A 20,815-nucleotide genomic window follows, 5' to 3' on the forward strand; every position below is an offset into this window, starting at 1 on the left:
ACTGCTGGACATTGACATTTGTCCGGTCCTTGGTGGGTGGAGGGGCGTTGATGGGTGTGAAGTTCACTTCCTATCAGCTGCCGTGTTAAGTGGTCATATGGGTGGGCCGCAAACACTTTAAAGATTTTCAGACTGTGGTTCCTGATCCAGAAAAGGTTCGAGAACCACTGGTTTAATTAAACCATACCCACCTGTCTTAAAGGGGAAATCCACCCATTTTCAATATTTAACTATGTCATTAATATAGCATAAAGGAGTTGTGTGGAAATAAGAAAAAATTAAAAAAAAAATTAACATTGCAAAAAAATTTAACATTGCAAAAAAATTAACATTGCAAATTACACCATGATGAGTCATCACAGTGTAATTTGCAATGTTAATTTTTTTGCAATGTTAAATTTTTTTGCAATGTTAATTTTTATTTTTATTTTTTCTTATTTCCACACAACTCCTTTATGCTATATTAATGACATAGTTAAATATTGAAAATGGGTGGATTTCCCCTTTAAGTTTCCGAAGTCTTCTCTGTTGATGATCAAACCCAATTGATGTGAGGTTTGTGTAGCGAATATGAGCTCAGCTGTCAAACGGCTGTGTTAATGATTAAATCGTGTTGATGCGAGGTATTTATAGAGAATATAATCCCATCTGTCACACTGCTGTGCGTCTGGTTGATGCATCATTCAGATGTCAGTCAGCATTGCTTCACACACCTTGTAAAAGCTAATTATTCCCTGGACTCATTTCGTGCTGTCAGCCCGGTCCAAAGGTGAAGAATAGAATGTAAATTCATACCATTACATTTATATTCTATTTGTTTGATTTTTTCCCCGTCTTTGCTGTGGATCTAATATTTTCTAGCACGAGTTAGATGTCCACATCTATTGTTTGCTCTGTGGTCATACTGACTGTATGTGCAAATAGCACTGAAAACTTCTGATTGTAATTTTTCAGTGTGTCATCATCAACCACGTTTTTGGATCAAAGTCCTTCAGATATAGTTTTATGACACTGTTTGTCAACGTAGGGTTTGGGGACCACCAGGGGGTCCAACAGGACCCTTACAGGCCTGAAACTACAAGATTGTACAAATGGAACCAAACGGAACCGGAAGAGGTCAATAAACACTGAGGATTTTATAGTGTTTTATGGCACTCTTGCTGTTTGCATTGGAGCCTGTCATATGACCTCAAGTTGTTGAATTTTCACAGAATGTATCTTAATAAATGTATGGAGCCATACCGATATATCCGGGTGTATATTAGTGTCTGCAATTATGCAGCAGATTTCAATCCGTGCCCTGATTATAACCAATTTCAATCTGGGGTCTCTATTTTGAGCATGGTATTGTAGATGAAAAAATAAATAAAATAAAGAAGCTTGCTGTACAGTAGCTGTGTTTTCAGTGATTTCCTTACAGTGGATCACATATTGTCTTTACAATACATGCAGTTCACACTACTTTAAATTCAGCAGAGGTCATATACCTCTGCCAACACCGTGATGCAGCTGTCAATATATGAGTGATGTGTAATTATGGATCTGCCATTGATTGTGACCTTGATTGTTTTATTATAATTTTTCAACCTCACTCGAAAGGAGCTAGGGGTACAGCAGTTCACCGCATTTACCCTAGCGCCCTTTTATCCAAAGCGCTTTACATAGATTGTGCATTACACTCACCCATTCACACACACATTCATACACCGATGGCAGAGGAAACCATGCAAGGCACCAACCTGCTCATCGGGAGCAATTAGGGGTTCAGTGTCTTGCTCAAGGACACTTCCTCTGGGGGAGCCCCCCAGCCTGGGATCGAACTGGGAACCTTGCGGTTTCCAGTTCACTCTACCCAGCCATTCTACCCCTGAGCCACTGCCGCCCCTGAGCATGGTATAAGTGATAAATGTCTGAAAATACACATTGACACCCGAACGGAGTCTGGAAAACGTTGAAGACCCCTGCGATACATTGTGAGCTGATGCACAGCTCTGTGAGCCGAGCAGATGCTTCCGTTCTTTTTAATTGTATTCTATCCAGAGGTCACAGAAGCATCCCCAAACGCCCTCAAGGTCACATGTCATTAGCGCCGGGACTCGTGGGACACAGCTAGGACGCGACCAAACGGCATCTCGCATCCCTGCCTGGTCTAACCGGGGTCAGAGGTCATGGAAATGTGGCAGAGGTCACGGAGGTCACCACACATGGTCATGCGATAGAGAGTTCATTCAGAAGTCAGGTTGAATATTTGCCCCTAATCACAACCCCGTGAGCTTGTAGATGTGATATTTTCACTATTGTTTTTATAAATGTTCAGAAAAAAATGCTGTTTGAGCTGTGAGCTTGTAGATGTTGCACTGTTGTTTCGTCCAGTTGTTTGAGTGTTGACTGTTTAATTGAACACAATGGAAACAAGCCGTAGGCTTTTTTTTTCTGTCTCATCCATGTGGCGCCTTCTTAACTCTTAACTTCTTAACGGTTGTACTGCCGTGCCTTTAAAATTCCATCAATAAAATATCCAAATCAATCAAAAACACCAGGTGGAAAGTGGTTCACATGAATTGTTGTCTACCACTAATTACCAAATAACCAGTGGTGGAAGAAGTACTCAAAAGTTTTATTTAAAGCGGCACTATGTAACTTATTTCTATGAATAAAATGTTTTTAATCTGTATGGTACAGTATGTTAATACAATGTAACTTATACAATTGGGGTGGTTGTATTTTGGCTCCCATCTCTGCTTTTGAGACATATAGATCGTGTCAAAGGTCATGTCTCACCTAGACACAGGATCCGACACGAATTTTTACCTGATGGTCAAGATTCAATTTATCCCCTGAGGAAGCAGGCAGGCTCTATTAGCTCAATGGTAAAACAAAAAATATCAGCACTTGTGCAGGAAATCGGGTTCAAATCCAGGGTAGAAGAGGAGAAGTTACATAGTGCTGCTTTTAAGTGTCAAAACCACAATGTAGAAATACTCAGTGGCAAACTGCAGTTCTGTGTTGAGTAATTGTAATCCTCCATGCTCCTTGTCGCTCTGTGTTGCAGTGTCACAGGAACTACATCCCAGTGTGCGGCTCCAACGGAGACACGTACCAGAACGAGTGCTACAGGCGACAGGCCTCCTGTAAGCAGCAGAGGCTCATCTCCAGAGTGTCGGACGGGTCCTGCTCCGCTGGTGAGTCCAGTCCACACTCATACACAGTGGTGGAAAAAAGTAATCACATTTTTTAAGTGTCAATACTGCAATGTAGAAATACTCCAGTTACAGGTAAAAGTCTGGAATTAAAAATGTACTTGAGTAAAACATAGACTGTATAAAAGAAATGGACGAAGGGAACGTGACGTCACCCATTGGTTTATACAGACCGTAAATGAAGCCGATTGTTCAGGAACGTGCAATCCGCCATCTTTCATATATACCATTTGGCACGCCGGAACTCAAACGCTATTGCTTGAGACCAGACATGTGACCAGGGAACCTGTCAATCAAATCATCCCGCCAATCCTGGAGCATAGCCTACTTTATCGTCAATTTTAGAATAAATGGGACCATAATTTAGCAAAACGCATATCATGATGATTGAAAGGAGACTTTAAACTAGCGACTGGAAGCATATAGTATTTATGACCATTTTTATTAAGGTAAGAAAATCTAGTCTAAAGTTCGTCAAAAACCCATCCGCTTACAATGAGAGAATATTTTTTCTGACACCTGCAGCCATTTATATGAACTGTCTCTCTTCCGTATTGGCCTCATTGTAAATATGTCAGGCTGGCCCCTTGGAGTAAAAGTACAAAGGTATTGGTATCAAAACATACTTAACGTACCAAAAGTAGAAAGTACTCATTATACAGAATATCCCAAATTTATTAAAAATCTTTAGAAAATAGCAGATCTACAGCAGATCTACAGCAGGCTGAAGTGGTTAATGTATGTGTTGTAATAATAATCACAATCTACAAAGTAACTAGTAACAAATGTTTTCAAATCATTGTAGTGGAGTAAAATGTACAATATTTGCCTCTGAGACGTAGTGGAGTAGTATTGTAAAAGTATTGAAAATTGAAAATAATCTTGTAAAGTAACAATTCCTCAAATGTGTTTGTAAGTACAGTACTTGAGTACATGTACTTAGTTACTTTCCACCACTGACTCATGCAGCTGACGCTCATCACTGTTTAGTCGAGTGGTTCTCAGCCTTTGTAATTTCAAGGACTCCACGCACACATGTGCGGTGTTGGGTGTGTTATTGGTAACCAATGGTAACCAATTGCCCGTTCACTTGTAACTTCACGTGAATAGACACTATTTAATGGGTTTGTATGTTTGTTAGCCCAGTTCTCGCCCCGATGAAGACCTTAACTGTTCAAAACATGTTGGCAATTTTTATAGAATAAACTTTATTTTAAATTTTTGGAGTGCTCATATCTCCTCTTCCTTTTAAAGCCTATATTCCCGCTGATGCTAAAAAAAATTTCAATATTCTTTTAAGTCATTTCTATCTCCTTTGAGAACACAGGTTGGTCTCTGTGTGTGTGTTTTTTTAACTCCCATTTGATATAGTTTCTGTCGGGTAGAAACCTCATAATGTCCAGAACTGTTCCTTTTCATCGTTCAAATTCAACAATAGCAGATCTACAAGCTCACAACGCGTTGCATCGCTTGTGTGAGATTGTAGATCTGCTATTTTTGCTACTTTGGTGTGACAGTGTAGTATGAGGAAGCAGGGCATTCATCTATGAAAAAACATGAAAGCGTTCTGCCCCGACAACAACGATATGCATTAGGCCGGTGGTTCATTCACACACACGCGCGCACACACACACACACACACACACACACACACACACACACACACACACACACACACACACACACACACACACACACACACACACACACACACACACACACACACACACACACACAGCAGAGGAAACCATGCAAGTCACTCATCTGGGGCAGTTAAGAGGTTCAGTGCCTTGCTTAAGGACACTTTGGCTCAGGGGGAGCCAGGGATTGAACCAACCTATCTTTTCCCAAGCGGCCCATTTAGCTCCTGAACCACTGCCGCTAAAAACACTAACCCGCACGACTTGGCGAGCCGTAAGCGTCGGCGACGCGGTGATAAAAGACGGCGGGGGAAATCAAGGCCTCCTGTTTGACAGATTGAGCTCAGCCTAGTGCTGTCACCTCTACTACTGATGTTTTCATCTGAGGGATTCTGTGTGCGTGTGTGTGTGTGCTTCTGAGGGCCTAATGTCCCCACAAGTATAGTAGAATTTGAGAAATAGACATGAGGACAATTTTTGAGAAGAGACACTTTAGTTTTTTGGTAAAAAGAAAAGGGGAGTCAGGCTTACAACTAGGAAAACATTCAGGTTAGAAGTTAGTGTTAGAATTATGCCTGATTTATACTTAGTTGTGTGCTGATGTTGTGTGCTGAATATATATAAATAGCAGATATACAAGCTCACAAGTTGCAGATAGCAAAGTTGTGAGCTTGTAGATCAGCAATTTTCGTTACATGGCAGTGGAACACAACTAGTATGTTGTGCCAGGTTAGGCATTTAAAATATTGCTGTCCTAAAATGTTGATGTCCTCACACGTATAGTAATACAACTGTGTTTGTGTGTGTGCTTGCGCGCGCGTGCGTGTGCGCTGAGGGAGGCTGGGCACACAGCAGTGTCCTTGGTGCAGGTTTTTATGTGCCCGGGTGGAGATTATTCTGTTCTGGAGCATTAAATCATCGGGTTACACAGCTTCCTGTGTCCAGGAAACAAACATTAAATCATCGTGTTACACAGCTTCCTGTGTCCAGGAAATAAACTGTGTTTGTTCCGCTCGTGTTCCGCTCCGCCTGGACGCAACGAAACCGTCAGGAACTCAACCTGCGAGCGGCATACTGACGCAGAAACCTGATTCCTCCAGTCTTCCGTGTGTGTGCGTGTGTGTGTGTGTGTGTGTGTGTGTGTGTGTGTGTGTGTGTGTGTGTGTGTGTGTGTGTGTGTGTGTGTGTGTGTGTGTGTGTGTGTGTGTGTGTGTGTGTGTGTGTGTGTGTGTGTGTGTGAAATTCTTAATATTGTCCTCATTGTATTCCGTAAATCGATACATATTAAGCCGCAGACCCCCGTTTGAAAAGATGTTGTGCCAGGGAAGGTAAACCCTGGGGGGAAATTTGGTTTCAGCTTCGACCGGCTGATGGCTGCTCAGGTGGTCATGATGAGCGGTCAGGGGGGGCTAACTGGGTTGTTAGTGATTAAGTGTCTTACTCAGGGACCCCCAGATTTGTTTTTGTGTATTGATTAGATCTTAGTATCTACAGAGTTCTACAACAGTCTGTACTGTATGGTGTGTAGAGAGTGAAACCGAACAGTCAGTCATACATTCTCTCATAGTTTACTTCTAGCAGGTGAAATTTTACCTTTCCTCGTTTTGCCGGGGACCCCCTGGAGCCCTCTCAGGGACCGCTGGGGGGTCCCCCAGACCCCACTTTGAGAAACACTGATGGGCAGTATATTTGTGATGCAAAATTCGGGGGGAAATTGGGAGTGAGTGTGCAGTTCTGACTGCAATGAGTGTATTCCACCGTTTGGGAGCCGGGAGGGAGCAGATTCTAGGACCTGTGGAGCGTTGGCCTAGTGTGTTAAGGAAGGCTTGAACAGCATTCCTGTGTTAGATAATCTAATGGTTCTTTTTTACTTTAAGAACTGAGTGAACCGCGTCGGTGTAAAGTATTTCATGGGTTCTGTTGGGATTTGTTTCCATACTCTGTTTAAGATAAGTTTCTCACAACCTATTTGGGGAACCCAGGAGTCAGAACTTACACCAAAAAACAACCAAAAATAAGAAATCCCCGAAAAAATAAGAAAAAGAAAATTGATCTATAAACTACATTAAAAATTTTATATTTGCCATGTTGTGATTGTAGATTTACATTTTTATTATTTTTTTATGAGTAATATGACGTATGTACCTCCCAGTTCAAGGGTGGTCGTGGTTATAATGGTAATAAATAAATAAACAGAACTTCACAGGTTCTCGAAGGTTCTGGGTTTAACCCTTCGTAGTGGAAAAGAGACAAAAGGTTGTAGGATTAAAGGATAGAAGGAGGATTGAAGGTGTGGGGGTGCCGTGCCCTTTGTTGCCTTGTAGGCCAGCATCAGTGTTGTGTACAGTTTTTGCCAGACCCAAGGGGTCGGGCTTACATGAGGCTTTGTATCTGTTTCGTCCATACATGGGCAGGGGTCATTTGTCCTCCGGCCCCAGCCAAAAAAAGGTTTGTGACGTCCCCTTTCGTCACGAACTATTCATGACATCATGAACTTCAGTTATAAAGTGGTTTCTAGGTGTGTTACATACTAGGACTTCATTTTGGGTCTGGCAGAACCAGGTCTCCTGGTCTTGTTAAAGGGATATTTCACTTTCTAAAACATTTTTTATCGTCTACTCAGGCCTTTGTCAACCCCCCAGACAGTTTTTATGTTGCTTGATTCAGTATTTAGATATTTGATATTCATTTTATCAGACACGCCTCCTTCGTATACAAACCCATTGTAACATTTTAACCATGTTAGATTCATCAGAAACACCCGTCCTTGGTTCTGGTGACTGATACTGCCTTCCTAATACGTGAGGAGACCGTGTTTTTTCAACTACTTTTTTCATTTATTTTTAAGTTGTTTTTAGATGAATTGTTTTTAAATACAATTTAAAAAATGCTTTAAATAAATGAGAAAAGTAATCGAAAAAACACGGCCCCCTCACCTATTAGGAGGGCAGGGTGAGTCACCAGAACCAAGGACGGGTGTTTTTGATGAACGTGTTACAACTTTGTATAGGAAGGGGGCGTGTCTGATAAAATGAATATATCTAAATATGAATCAAGCAACTTAAAAACTGTCTGGGGGGCTCACAAAAGCCTGAGTAGACGATAAAATGACCCCAAAAAATTTGAAAGTGAAATATCCCTTTAAGGGCTTGCCTTGAAGGGCAATTAAGTAAGGACTCTTAATAGTGTAAAGCCAGATGAGGTGCAAAGGTGTCCTGGTAGACAGGGCTCTAACTCAGAGTGCCTCTCATCCACCTCTCCTAATGAATATTGATCTGAGTCTGATGAACTGGCTCTGTCACACAAATCAATCCCTCCAATGAGAGATGAGAGTGAGAGAGAAACAAAGTTCTGGTTGTAGACGGGGACACCTTGCCTTGGGAGATGACCTTTTGTTGTTCAGTCACATCATTCAAAACCAAAAAAGGACATTTTCAGCATTAACCCATTAAGACCTGAGTTTTCTGAAAAAACGTACGTTGCCGTATCAGTGGTGCTCAAACATTTTCATGTCAAGGACCCCCCAAAAGTATATGTATTTGACCCCCATAACATATTTTGTTCCATGCAGGGACTCCCAGAAGCAAAGGTTTGAGTTACAAATGAGCTTATGAGGTATGAGCTTGTATATCTGCTATGTTTTTATAGCCAACCAATGTGCTATATATATAGCTAAAATTCCCGGTTTTAATGGGTTAAAAGTGGTGTGATATTTCTTTGGTTAAAACAAATCATTGTTTGTTAAAAAGTTAAAGCTCTATATGATAGTAATCAAGAGTGTGTTACATAATAGAGGCCTCCCTGTCTCTGCAGCTCTTTATAGTAAACATAAAATACATTGTCAGCTGGGTTGAACAGTATCTTCAACAGACGCCAAGAGCATGTATGATGTAAGATGATGTTGGGAGGAAATGACAAATGCATTTAATACGTCTGACACTGTTCCTATGAGAGACGTCTCTAATTAGAAGATGATGTTCACAACCTTGCAGTACAAACAATGATCTATTTAGTTGATCAATGCCTACAATATTATCTGGCCCTTGTTAACATCAGAATGGCAGTGTGCTGCTGATTTTCAAATGACAAACCTCCAGTGGTAGCCTAGACGGTCACAAAGTACATTTACTTGAGTTCTGTAGTTAACTCTTTGACTGCCAGATCAATAGTGTAATAGTGTGCCACTGCTGCCAGCAAAAACAGCGATTTTACTGTAGCTTTGAAAAATCATGGAATATTCTCGGTAATCGATGTCCTCTCAAAGATGGGCTCGTTACACGCACAGGGTTGTCGTAGTAGAGGGGGAAAAAAAGTCCAGTCGCGACCCTCCATTCAAGAGCTATGGCCGTCTTAATGACGCTTGTCCCTGCCGTAAAGCAAGAGGAACGGAGATCTAGCAGAGAGATGGCCGTGTCACTGCAGGAAATAAACAGGAAGTAAACAAGCTTTTGTTTGTTTTAAATGACGTCATTTCCGGGTCTGACGTCATCAGGCAGTGAAAGCATCATCCATAGGATAGGTAACACCGCCATCTAGTGGAAAACCACTGAAAACAAAAACTTGTCCAAACTTGTCGACGGCAGGCTGAGCCTGGCAGAATTTGACACGTTAACGAGTCCATGGCAGTCAAAGAGTTAAAGGGACTACACCATGAATTTTTACTTTTCCTTCTTTTTTGTGTGTTTTTGGTCTCCCCTACCTCTCTTCTATCCCCAAAAAATACCCCAGTTTGAGCACTCAGGCTTTCACAGCATATCTGGGGTTTTATGTAAATTAGTCTCAAAACAGGCCAAACTGATTTGGCCCCGAAAGTGACGTCACTAGCGGTACAATCCCTCCCGTTTTTCAGTTCCAACTTAGATTTTTTATTTTTATTTTACTTTTTCCACTCAGAACCAGGAGATAACATGCATACAAACTGGCTCAATAGCGCCATGTGCAAATCAGGACAATGTGGTATTGCAGGTGAAAGTGCTTTATAAGCCAGAGAGAAGTTAGTTGGAATGAGTATATCTGAGGCTTGATTTAGGCTCAAACCTTTTGAAAAACGTTTGAGGAACATAAACAATATGATATTAAATATTGTTTTTAAATTCATGGTGTAGATCCTTTAACACATTGACTGCCAGAGTTTATTCATAATGTACTCACCCCTGTGCCAGCAATTTGCGTGTTTTTTATTTTTTTTGTTTTGTAATTTTTCATTCAAATAAATTCTCTGATTGTGGTGTCAAGCACGTACGACAGTTCCACCAGTAGAGAGCAGCAAATCCACACATTGATCACCTCGCTCGCCCCCTCCCAAACAGGCCCACGTCATATCCTGTCATTCACCGGATGTGACGTTTTCGACAATCCCTGGTCCGCTGATCGGCCTGAAAACGATGTGATACACGAAGACGATGACTGTTAGTCACCCGGACCAAAGAAAATAGAAGTTGAGCTGTCCGTTCGTTTTTTATACCGTGTGAAAAACCGTGTTTTTCCCTATTATGGACGAAAATGACCGGAGAAAAACAATGTGACCCGGAAAAGTTTTTTTTTTTACATCCGGCTCCGGGTGAGTGTGACGTAAGTGGAAAACGAAAGTGCTGATGAGAAATAAACACAGCCGTGCGATCACAGATTAAACAATGAAAATTCAAAAGAACGCATCAATGCGTTCTTTTGAATGCTGGCACTCAAGCGATGGATTTGAAAGAACGCATCGATGCGATCTTGGCAATCGATGTGTTAAGAACAGTGTACCTTGTGGTTTACTTGAGTATTTGTATTTTTTGATGCTTATGACTTTCACTCCACTACATTTCAAAGACAAATATTGTCAAACTATAAGGTGTAGGCAGGGGGTTTAGACAGCATTCTACAAGAGCTCTCTCTTGAGAGCTCATAGAGGCAAGGCACAGGCAGACAGACAGACAGACAGACAGACAGACATGTTGCACTGGACGGTGACCAAAGAGAAAGGAGGTGCAGAGGGACATTATATTGTTGTAGTGGCAGTGGAATGCGATGTGTACGTCTTTGGATTGTCTTACAGCTCCGAATGTGTTCCGATTGAGGTACACATCCTCAACACTGTCTCTTTGCGTTGGATGAAGTTGCCCCCAGTAACATCTGGAAGAGAACAATGTCCCCTTGAGGTTCCCTCCAGGCGCTGTGGACACACAGCTGTGCTGATAGAAGACATCATCTACATTTGGGGGGGATGTAAGTGGGACACATGGGAGAACTGCAATGATCTGTACACATTTCACGTCGGCATCCTCACATGGTTCAAGCCAAAGGTTACTGGGACGGTTCCAACGGTACGGAAATACCACTCAGCCTGTGCCTTGGGGAAGGTCATGTATATCCATGGAGGATACAACGTGCCTGAATACACTAACAACATCTACAAGTTGAACTCCACCACAATGGTCTGGTCTTTAATTAACACCAGAGGCACTCCACCATTTTCAGCAGGTCACTCCACCACCATCATCGGGACAAAGATGTTTGTATTTGGTGGCAAAGTGGCGTACTACGACAACTACGACTTCAACTACTACAACAACAACATCAGAGTATTTGACACAGAGACCAACTGCTGGCTGAAAACGCCTTCTGCTCAGCTTCCTCCAGAAGGACGTGCGGATCATTCAGCCTTTGCCTAAAATGAAGAGCTGTACATATTTGGTGGCCGCAAGTCTAACCAGACCTTCAGTGATCTGTGGAAGTTCAACCCACATACCTTCTCCTGGAAGAAGGTTGAGCCAAAGGGGAAAGGTCTGTGTCCAATATGTAACATGTGCTGTTGCATGGTGGGAGATCGTATCTTGCTCTTGGGAGTATACAAAGGAGACGACAGCCCCAGTGACCTGTACATCTTGGATTTCAGTCCCAGTATGAAGACGCTATGCAAGCTAGCAGTTATTCAGTATGGCTTGGAGCAGTCTGGACTCCCACACAACATCAGGTGGGAACTGGCTGCCATGACTGCCAGCAACCACCGATGACAACGGCAGAGAATCAGACAAACAGAAGATCTTTGTGCAACCCCCTCAAACACACGCACACACACACGCACACACACACGCGCACACACACACACACACACACCCACACACCCACACACACACACACACACACACACACACACACACACACACACACACACACACACACACACACACACACACACACATTCCTTTGTTCATGTGTGTGTTTTTATGTACACTGGGAAAGGAAGGGAAGTCTGCACACTGTTCGTAGAAAAATATGTATTAATTGAGCACGACAACGTTTCGACCCATGTGGGTCTTCATCAGATCTGATACGATACAAGGAAGTAGGCGTGTACGAAACAGAGGGACGACGAGTCACGATCAAAAGACAGCTGTTTGCAATAAGTAACCACTGACACACCCACCCGATCTACAAGGCTCAGGCCGCACTGTCTAGTGACATACCGAGGACTTGTAGATCTGGGAAATACAATTTAGCAGCAGTAAAGCCAACTGTCATAAAGGGGAGATCAATTCTCCAAATAAGGGAATCGAGGGTGGGGTGGTTAGAAGGCCAGCAGTGTGGCACAATACTGTAGGTGCAATAAAACTTTGTCTAAAAAGAATATAATAGACAAAAAGGGAAGGACAAGATCAATAACACAATGCAAAATAGCAAAAAGATGAATATATACGCAATAAGGATCAAATAAAACATAAAAACAAGCACTATCACAGAAATGGCTTGACATCAAATTCCTCGTTTAGCCCGTTGAGTGTGTAAATGTAAAATGTTGCACGTTGAAGTAGTAGGCGATTGTGATCGCCACCACGGGGAGGTCTCAACATCAAGTTTGGGGACCACCAGGTGTCCAAATGGACTCTTACAGGTCTGTAACAGAGTGTACAAATGGAACCAAATGGACCATTATGGCTCCAGTTGGTTCCATTTGTACACTCTCAGAGTTAAATTAACACTGAGGATTTTACTCTGTAGATTGGGGTCCCACAGGTAAAAAAAACAAACATGTTGGTCCATGGTCAAATGCATATCAAACTGGGGATCCTTAAAATAAAATAAAAACGGTTGAGAATGACTGGTTTAGTATACACCTGAACACGCACTGTGGTCTTGCATTGTATAGCAGGTTCTGAGAGTGAAGGACAAACATGAATTGAATTGAACGCACTCCCAATCCATTTCTTAATGCAAATATGCCACTGCCAAAAACCTCTGAACCGAGCGTCCATTTCTTAAAGTGAGAATGGCGTGCCAAGAGCTCATGCGGTTGAGGTCCATTTGGTAAATGCATCCGAGCCTCTCAAACACACTTAACTAATGGGGTTGAGATGCTGTCAATAGAGCCCTTATCAGACCATGTCACATAGATATCACCAGCAGTGGACAAAGTACTCAACCCCTAGTACTTGAGTCAAAGTATTGTTGCAACAAAGGGTACATTCAGTGTCTACGTGCAGGAGGAAGGAATACTTAGGACGAGGAATGTTACGTTTCTCTTCGTTTACGTTTTAAGCGCGTTTAGCTCCGGTGCAGAGGAGCGTAAGGTCCACACCAAAGCCAGCGGGTGTCACAATAACAATGAATGAACTACGGAACCGGAAAAAATTATCTCCCGCCACATACATGTAATTCAGCCTCAATTACATGTAATTCCGGTAGCAGGGTGAGGTTATGTCACGAATATCAGAGAATCTTTTATATGCTGTAACAATAACTATATCAGCATGACTGACAGACAAATCATGAAAAGATATGAGGCATAGGAAGAAGAACAGAACCAGAATTACAGTATAGATCAGAGGTCTTCAACAGGGGGTCCGCGACCCCTAGGGGGTCCGCGGAGGTACTGCAGGGGGTCCGCAAAATTGTTGTTTGATTAAACAATATTTTGGTTAAAAAAAAAAAAAAAGTTTTTTCTTTTTTCCCCCCAAAATGTCAAATTGTCTTTAAACAAAACATGAATCCATAGCAAACAGATAAATAGAGGCACAATGCACAATAACATGGTATGTTTATACATATTTTGTAGAGAATTTTTATTTTGCACACCTACTGGGGCAGGTGCGTATAGGAGCAGGCAATATAAAACACAATTGTATACATAAATATACAATATATGTGGTATCCCCCCCTACCCTACGAGGTAGGGGGTCCCTGCTCCATCTCCCCATCAGTTTGGGGGTCCCTGGCCTGAAAAGGTTGAAGACCCTACCAGTGAAAGTTGCTCTGTCAAATTTGTACTTTGGTTAAACTACTGGAGTACTTTTAACCAAAGTGACTCAAAACAACTCTTCACTCACAGCCAGCGTGCGTGTGCAGTCTCAATGCTTGTATACAAATAATTGGTCTAATAGACCTGTTTGAAAAGAGGGGGGCACTCTTTGCCACTTAAGCCCTACAGTATATACTGTCGTACGGCGAATTTGCTAAAATAGCCGATCTGCAAGCTCACAACGTGTCGTTATGCATCAAGTTGTGAGCGTGTCAAAAAAAAAATCTTCTTTTTACTGAAACCTTTCCCCTATAGTGACAACATAGGGAAGTGGTTAAATGTGAGGAGGAGGGTGATTCTCCTATTGACTGATGACCCAGTCATCAAATTATTGGCTTAGGAATGTGACAAAAACTAAAAATAACTTTTAAAAAAGAATTCAAGGCTTCAATTCATAGAAAATATTCCCCAATTCCCCAAAATAAATAAATAATACTTATTATTTGGGGTCCCACAGTTTGATAACCACTGCTGTACCTTGATAACATGACTCTGACTCTGTCCTTCTTGTTCCTCACAGATGGTGGCTCTGGCTCAGGAGATGGAGATGGTGAGTGTGATATTTATGTGTTGTTTAATTAATTAATTCATTCATTCATTCACCACTTAAAACCCCAGCATCGTTATTCCAGGGAAAACGTTTGCAGAAAATAGCAGATCTACAGTGCAGATATTTAACCCTTTAAGACCGGGAACGTATCTGTGTAACCACTTTAACCATTATTTTATACTTTGGATATTCAAACATAGCAGATATACAAGCTCATAGCGCGGCACCGAGTGCTGCGCTACAAGCTTGTAGATCTGCTATTTATTTTTTTTATCGTGAAAGATTTAAATCTTTGAATATACATTTTTTAAAGGGAACATTTTAACTCAAATCTTTGCTACTGGGGGTCCTTGGAACATGTTTTGAGATGGGTGTCCACGGCCAAATACATATCATTTTGGGGGCCCTTGACATGAAAACGTTTGAGAACCACTGATGTAGTGACATACGTTAAAAAAAAAAAAAACTGTTAGGATTTAGAAGACATTTTGTAGAATTGGCCTCAGGTCTTAACACATCCACCGCCAGAGGTTAATCTCATAATGTACTCACCAGTGCCAAGGTGTTTTTGTTGTTTTTTTGTTTTTTTCATGTCGCCATAGATCTTGTTAAAATCCTTAAGATTGAGCCGTGAACGGTCTGTTTACATCCGCGAGATCTCCCTGTATCTCCCAGTGAAGACCGCATGTCAAACGGACTTCCATGACTGTAGTTAGAGCGGATTACGTTAAACAGTGAAATGCGAGGAGAAAAAACTACAGGAAGAGAATTGAGTTTCAGTTTCGTCTGTAGAATGGGAGCGGGCGTGATCGTCGAAACCGGATCCCAAATAATTCTATTTCCTGTCATCAAACCGGAAACGGAAGTGGATCAAAAAAATTCCGAAAGTGCACCCGGACCGCGCATGCGCGAAAAGACCGCAGCCCGTAGGACTACGGGCTCGGCGCTTAACCGTTGGATTTAACGGCCCGTAGAACTACGGGCCCGGCGGTAAAGGTGTTAATGGGTTAATGTTGAGAGAAATCAGTTTCTGCCCGACAGCACCAAAATGTCCTGGCCATGAAAGCACACATGTGCCGTGCTGTATCACAAGTGCTACTGTATCTCTTGTCATCTTCATGAGCGTTGGTTCAGGCATGACTAGATGATGCCAGGTCTCCACCCGCTGGCGCCGAGCCAGACTGCCATGGAGATGAATTATTAAGCATCGCAATGGATCGGATGTATTTGTAGCTGGCGTGTGTGTGTGCGTGTGTGTGTGTGTGTGTGCGTGTGTGTGCGTGTGTGTGTGTGTGTGTGTGTGTGTGTGCGTGTGTGCGTGTGTGCATGTGTGTGTGTGTGTGTGTGTGTGTGTGTGTGTGTGTGTGTGTGTGTGTGTGTGTGTGCACGCGTGCGTGTTCAAGGTTGTACTTTATTGCTACATCTTGTGCAGAGGCACATAAGAGTAAACTTACTTTTGTTAGGCTTCCTTCAGACAATGCATCAGCATAGCGTAGGTAATGATACGGTGTAGGCAATAGTGTGTGTGTGTGTGTGTGTGTGTGTGTGTGTGTGTGTGTGTGTGTGGGGTGTGTGGGGTGTGTGTGTGTGTGATGGGGTTTTAGAATAGGATAAAATTATATTTCACGAAAAGATGGAGACTCACTGGCAATGGACTTGATGTAGCCCCCAGACACACACACACACACACACACACACACACACACACACACACACACACACACACACACACACACACACACACACACACACACACACACACACACACACAGGGCAGCACTGTGCTCCCAGGCACAGCTGTCTCTCTCCTGTCTGTTTGGAATTTAAAACACTGGAATGATGCAACAATGCTGAGTGCAACACACACACACACACACACACACACACACGCACACACACACACACACACACACACACACACACACACACACACACACACACACACACAGAGCGGTTGGAGCTTCGCAGCTCCGTGAGGCGAAACGTTCTGCTGTTGAATTGAAATGAGCTTGCTCTGCGAACCCACCGGCAGTGATGGAAGAAGTTTAGCCATACCACAATGTAGAAATTCTCTATTACAAGCAAAAGCTCAAATGACTGGCTTACACTTTCTCTCTCTCTCTCTCTCTCTCTCTCTCTCTCTCTCTGTGCTGCAGACTATGAGGGTTCTACCACCGACGTGGGGAAGAAGTTCACCAAGTGCGGGACCTGCAAATATGGAGCCGAGTGCGACGAAGACTCCGAAGATGTCTGGTGAGTCGAGTCACCTTCTTCACTGTGTCTCAACGTTGAGTCCGGGGACCACCAGGGGGTCCATATATGGACCCTTAACCACTTACACCCATATGGTTGAGCGGAGCCCCTTCTGAAAACAGCAGATTGTCAAGCTGGATCTGCGAGCTTGTCGCAGGGAAAGCTTTCCCCACAATACGGATGCTGGGGTTTAAGTGGATAACCCATTCAATCCGGGAACACATCTCCGTCATTTTAGATTTATTTGGCTATTCAAAAATAGCAGATATACAAGCTCATAGCGAATGAATATATATATATGTTTTAAAGCGAACATTTGCAAATCTTTGCTTCGGGGGGGGGGGGTCTCTGGAACAAAATATTTTACAAATGTTGCTTTAAAAAACATATATCCAAAGATTTGCACAAATGTTCAAGATTTTTCAAAAATAGCAAAATAAATCTAAAATGACAGAGATGCGTTCCCGGTCTTAATGGGTTAAGACAGCTGCCTACTGCACTAGAACTATCGTCAATTTGATTCAGCTGGGCTTCCCAAACCCCAAAAAAGAAAGAAGAAAACCGAGGGACAGATAAATGTCATTTCATACCGCCCGCCACCGAACACTTCTGTGGCCAGAGGCTCACGGCTCACGCTGTTGGTGGCGAGTGGAGACTGAGGCTCAAGCAGTGTGCAGGCTACACTACAGCCAGCAGCACTGCTGGATGTGGAACAGATGAATTAATACCTGGATATTGCGACCGTGACCCGCTGTGGGGAAATGTGTGAGGTATATGGAGGCTTTCCCTTCCTAGAGATAGATTGTGTTTATGGATGGTCAGTAACTAGAAAGAGATTGGAGAGATTGGAGAGGTGTTTGTACCTCCTGGAAGTTGTCTCGTGTCTCTTCCAAACAAGGGGCTAGCATCCTGCTAGTAAATTAAATTGAGGCTATATAGGAAAAGACAGTTCATGTGAATGGCCTGCTGTCTCGCTGTTTCACCCCTGCTGGTGTCAGAAGCAATTAGGCTTTATTCAAGCGGATGTTTTTTTTTGTGTGTGTGTGATAGGAACTGTTTTTAGTTTGATTTACATTAAACTTCAACCCTATAGCTAGCATCCCTATCCTGAGGGGAACATTAGCCAAAAATAGCAGATCTACAAGCTCACAGCGCCATGTGGCGTGAGGCGTTGTGACCTTGTACATCTGCTATTTTTGGCAAAGAGGTTTGGTTTAGAGGGAAAAAAGAGCAGACCAAGTACATAGTCAAAAGGTGAAGTTTTTTGTCACATTCCAAAGCCAATCATTTGATGACCGGCTGCGGTTCCGGTAGGAGACACAAAGAGTCTCCTTTGTGTCTCCTACCGGTCCACTGGTCATCAAATTATTGGCTTAAGAATGCGACAAAAACTAAAACATTTCTATGAATTCAAGTCTCTACGGGGTGACTAATTGATAGAAAAAAAGTAATTTTTTGGGTGAACAATCCCTTTAACGTGAATCCAACAAACGTCTTCAACGTTTGGCCTGAAAAACGTTGAAAACCCCCAGTATAGATATATAGACATGCTGGTATGCTAACCTCTACTCTTCTCCTCAGGTGTATATGTAACATAGACTGCAGTGGTCACAATGAGAACCCAGTGTGTGCCACCGATGGGAACTCCTACAACAACCCCTGTCTGGTGAGAGAGGCCTCCTGCATGAAGCAGGAGCAGATCGACGTCAAACATCTGGGGAGGTGTCCAGGTAACTGTCTACCAGCAGTGGTGTTCAACCTTTTTCATGCCAAGGACCCCTAAATTGATATACATTTGGCGGCGGACTCCCATCTGAAAATGTGTTGTGCCAGGGACCCCCAGAAGCAAAGATTTTAGTTAAAAATGTTCGCTTTAAAAGATATGTATATTCAAAGATATGCACACATTTTCAAGATTTTTCAAAAATAGCAGATCTACAAACTCATAGCACGGCACTCGTTGCCGCGCTATGAGCTTGTAGATCTCTTATTTTTGAATAGCTACAGCTAAGTGGTTAAAATTATTGTGCACAACCCTTGGCACAAACAGTGCTCAGGGGCCTGCCATGGTGAAGTCACAAGTGTGTGTGTGTGTGTGTGTGTGTGTGTGTGTGTGTGGTGTGTGTGTGTGTGTGTGTGTGTGTGTGTGTGTGTGTGTGTGTGTGTGTGTGTGTGTGTGTGTGTGTGTGTGTGTGTGTGTGTGTGTGTGTGTGTGTGTGTGTGTGAGTGAGAGCTTTGGTGTGTGGGTGCTACCAGTCTAAGGTTAAAAAAAGTTCTTGTTTGGTTGTAGACCAGCTGGTTAAAATGGAAATCTGCAAAGTAAGTAATTGTAGGGGAGTAAAAAGTACAATATTTCCCTCTGACGTGTTAGTGGAGTAGTATAAAAAGTATAAAGTTTCCGAAGTTTTTAATACTCAAGTAAAGTAATTAATGTACCTCACAATTGTACAGAAGTACAATACCTGAGCAAGTGTAGTTGGCTACTTTCTACCACTACTTAACTCTATGACTAAGGTACATTCTGCTGATTAGTGAACTGCCCCCCCGAGCAATTTCAATCTCGCAATTAGTCTCGGTTTAACAAGGTGTTCATTACCTGCTGTTTGTTGTAATCCAATTAAAAATGCTGTTTTCTATCCGAGGGAAAGATACATCACACGCACGGTTTGTGGATTAATTCCCTAATTGGAAACGTGATTCATTAGATCCATTAATAGCACTTAAATGGTTTAAATGATTAGATTAATTTATGGAGGAACGAGCTTGTTACAGTCACAGTTGAAACACCTCATAATCTGTGAAACTTAAGAGGCTTCAGATGGATAGAAAGTAAAAATAACAAAAACAACATTTTGGTAACACATCGCAACACTCAAAATATGTGACAATGCGACATGTTTTAGCTTGTAAATAAGCTATTTTTGCTACTTTTGTGTGACACTGAAAATACATTTTCGGGTGGGTTGCCAATCGGGAGGGAGTACCCATTTATCAGCTTCAATTTTGATAGTGTTATACAGTTCAAATTTTGTCTGCTTATTTCTTTGTGTCATCACTACCTATTTCACTTGCTCATCCTATGTATCCTGTGTGAGTTCTCTCTCCTAATTGGATAAAATTCGTATCCGGACCTGAAAATGCAATTTCTGTTTACTAAAGAGCTGGAGAGACGGAGACTCTCAGTTACTGAACAAACACTCTATAGCAATGAGTACTATCACAATAAAGGCTAACCCGGTCCGCTAATCGGGACCCTGCCCGGCCGCAGCCTGGCCCCGGTTGGGGCTAAACTGGGGAAGCTAAGCGCTTGGTAACGACTTTGCGTGCGTGCGTGCGTGCGTGCGTGCGTGCGTGCGTGCGTGCGTGCGTGCGTGCGTGCGTGCGTGCGTGCGTGCGTGCGTGCGTGCGTGCGTGCGTGCTGTGTGAGTAGGAGAATGAATGAATGGGTTGAGAGTGTCCGCCTGAGATGTAGAAGGTCCCAGTTTCGAGCCCCTGCTGTAGTTTTTACTGGAACTGGAAAACAAACTATAAAATCAGCCTAGGCGGGTTTCGAGCCCCTTTAAAGAACCTGTTGACACCACGTCAGCTGAAAGAGAAATGGGGGGATATGGAGGTGAATTTGAGTGGAGTGGCCGTGCGTGTCCCCCAGGCCTGTAAAAATGGATTTCATTTATAGGACACTTTATTGGCTTGGAATGAGTTCTTCTTGCTGTAATCCAGCAAGGTTCCAGCGCACTCTGAAAGCTCAAATGAAGTCAGAGATGAGGAAGATTTTCACCCTCCGAGTCAGATAGAGACATCAGCTGCTCCCCCTCTCTCTCCCCTCTCTCTCTCCCCCTCTCGCTCTCTCTCCCCCTCTCGCTCTCTCTCTCTCTCCCCCTCTCTCCCCCTC

At 42.8% G+C, this 20,815-nt stretch overlaps 1 protein-coding gene across 1 annotated transcript in view; it reads left to right on the forward strand.

Annotated features, from left to right (window-relative positions):
- The window catches only part of tmeff1a (transmembrane protein with EGF-like and two follistatin-like domains 1a), a gene marked incomplete at its 5' end in the record, with an annotated part of 100,389 nt that overhangs the window by 65,024 nt on the left and 14,550 nt on the right, over positions 1-20,815 (forward strand). Inside the window, 4 exon segments of the mRNA XM_080439958.1 lie at positions 3,053-3,182; positions 14,641-14,670; positions 16,827-16,923; positions 18,505-18,653. Coding sequence (XP_080296084.1) covers positions 3,053-3,182; positions 14,641-14,670; positions 16,827-16,923; positions 18,505-18,653 — 406 coding nt within the window.

This window comes from Gymnoscopelus braueri (genome assembly GCF_963280865.1).
Source record: "Gymnoscopelus braueri genome assembly, chromosome: 10".
Lineage (NCBI taxonomy): Eukaryota > Metazoa > Chordata > Actinopteri > Myctophiformes > Myctophidae > Gymnoscopelus > Gymnoscopelus braueri.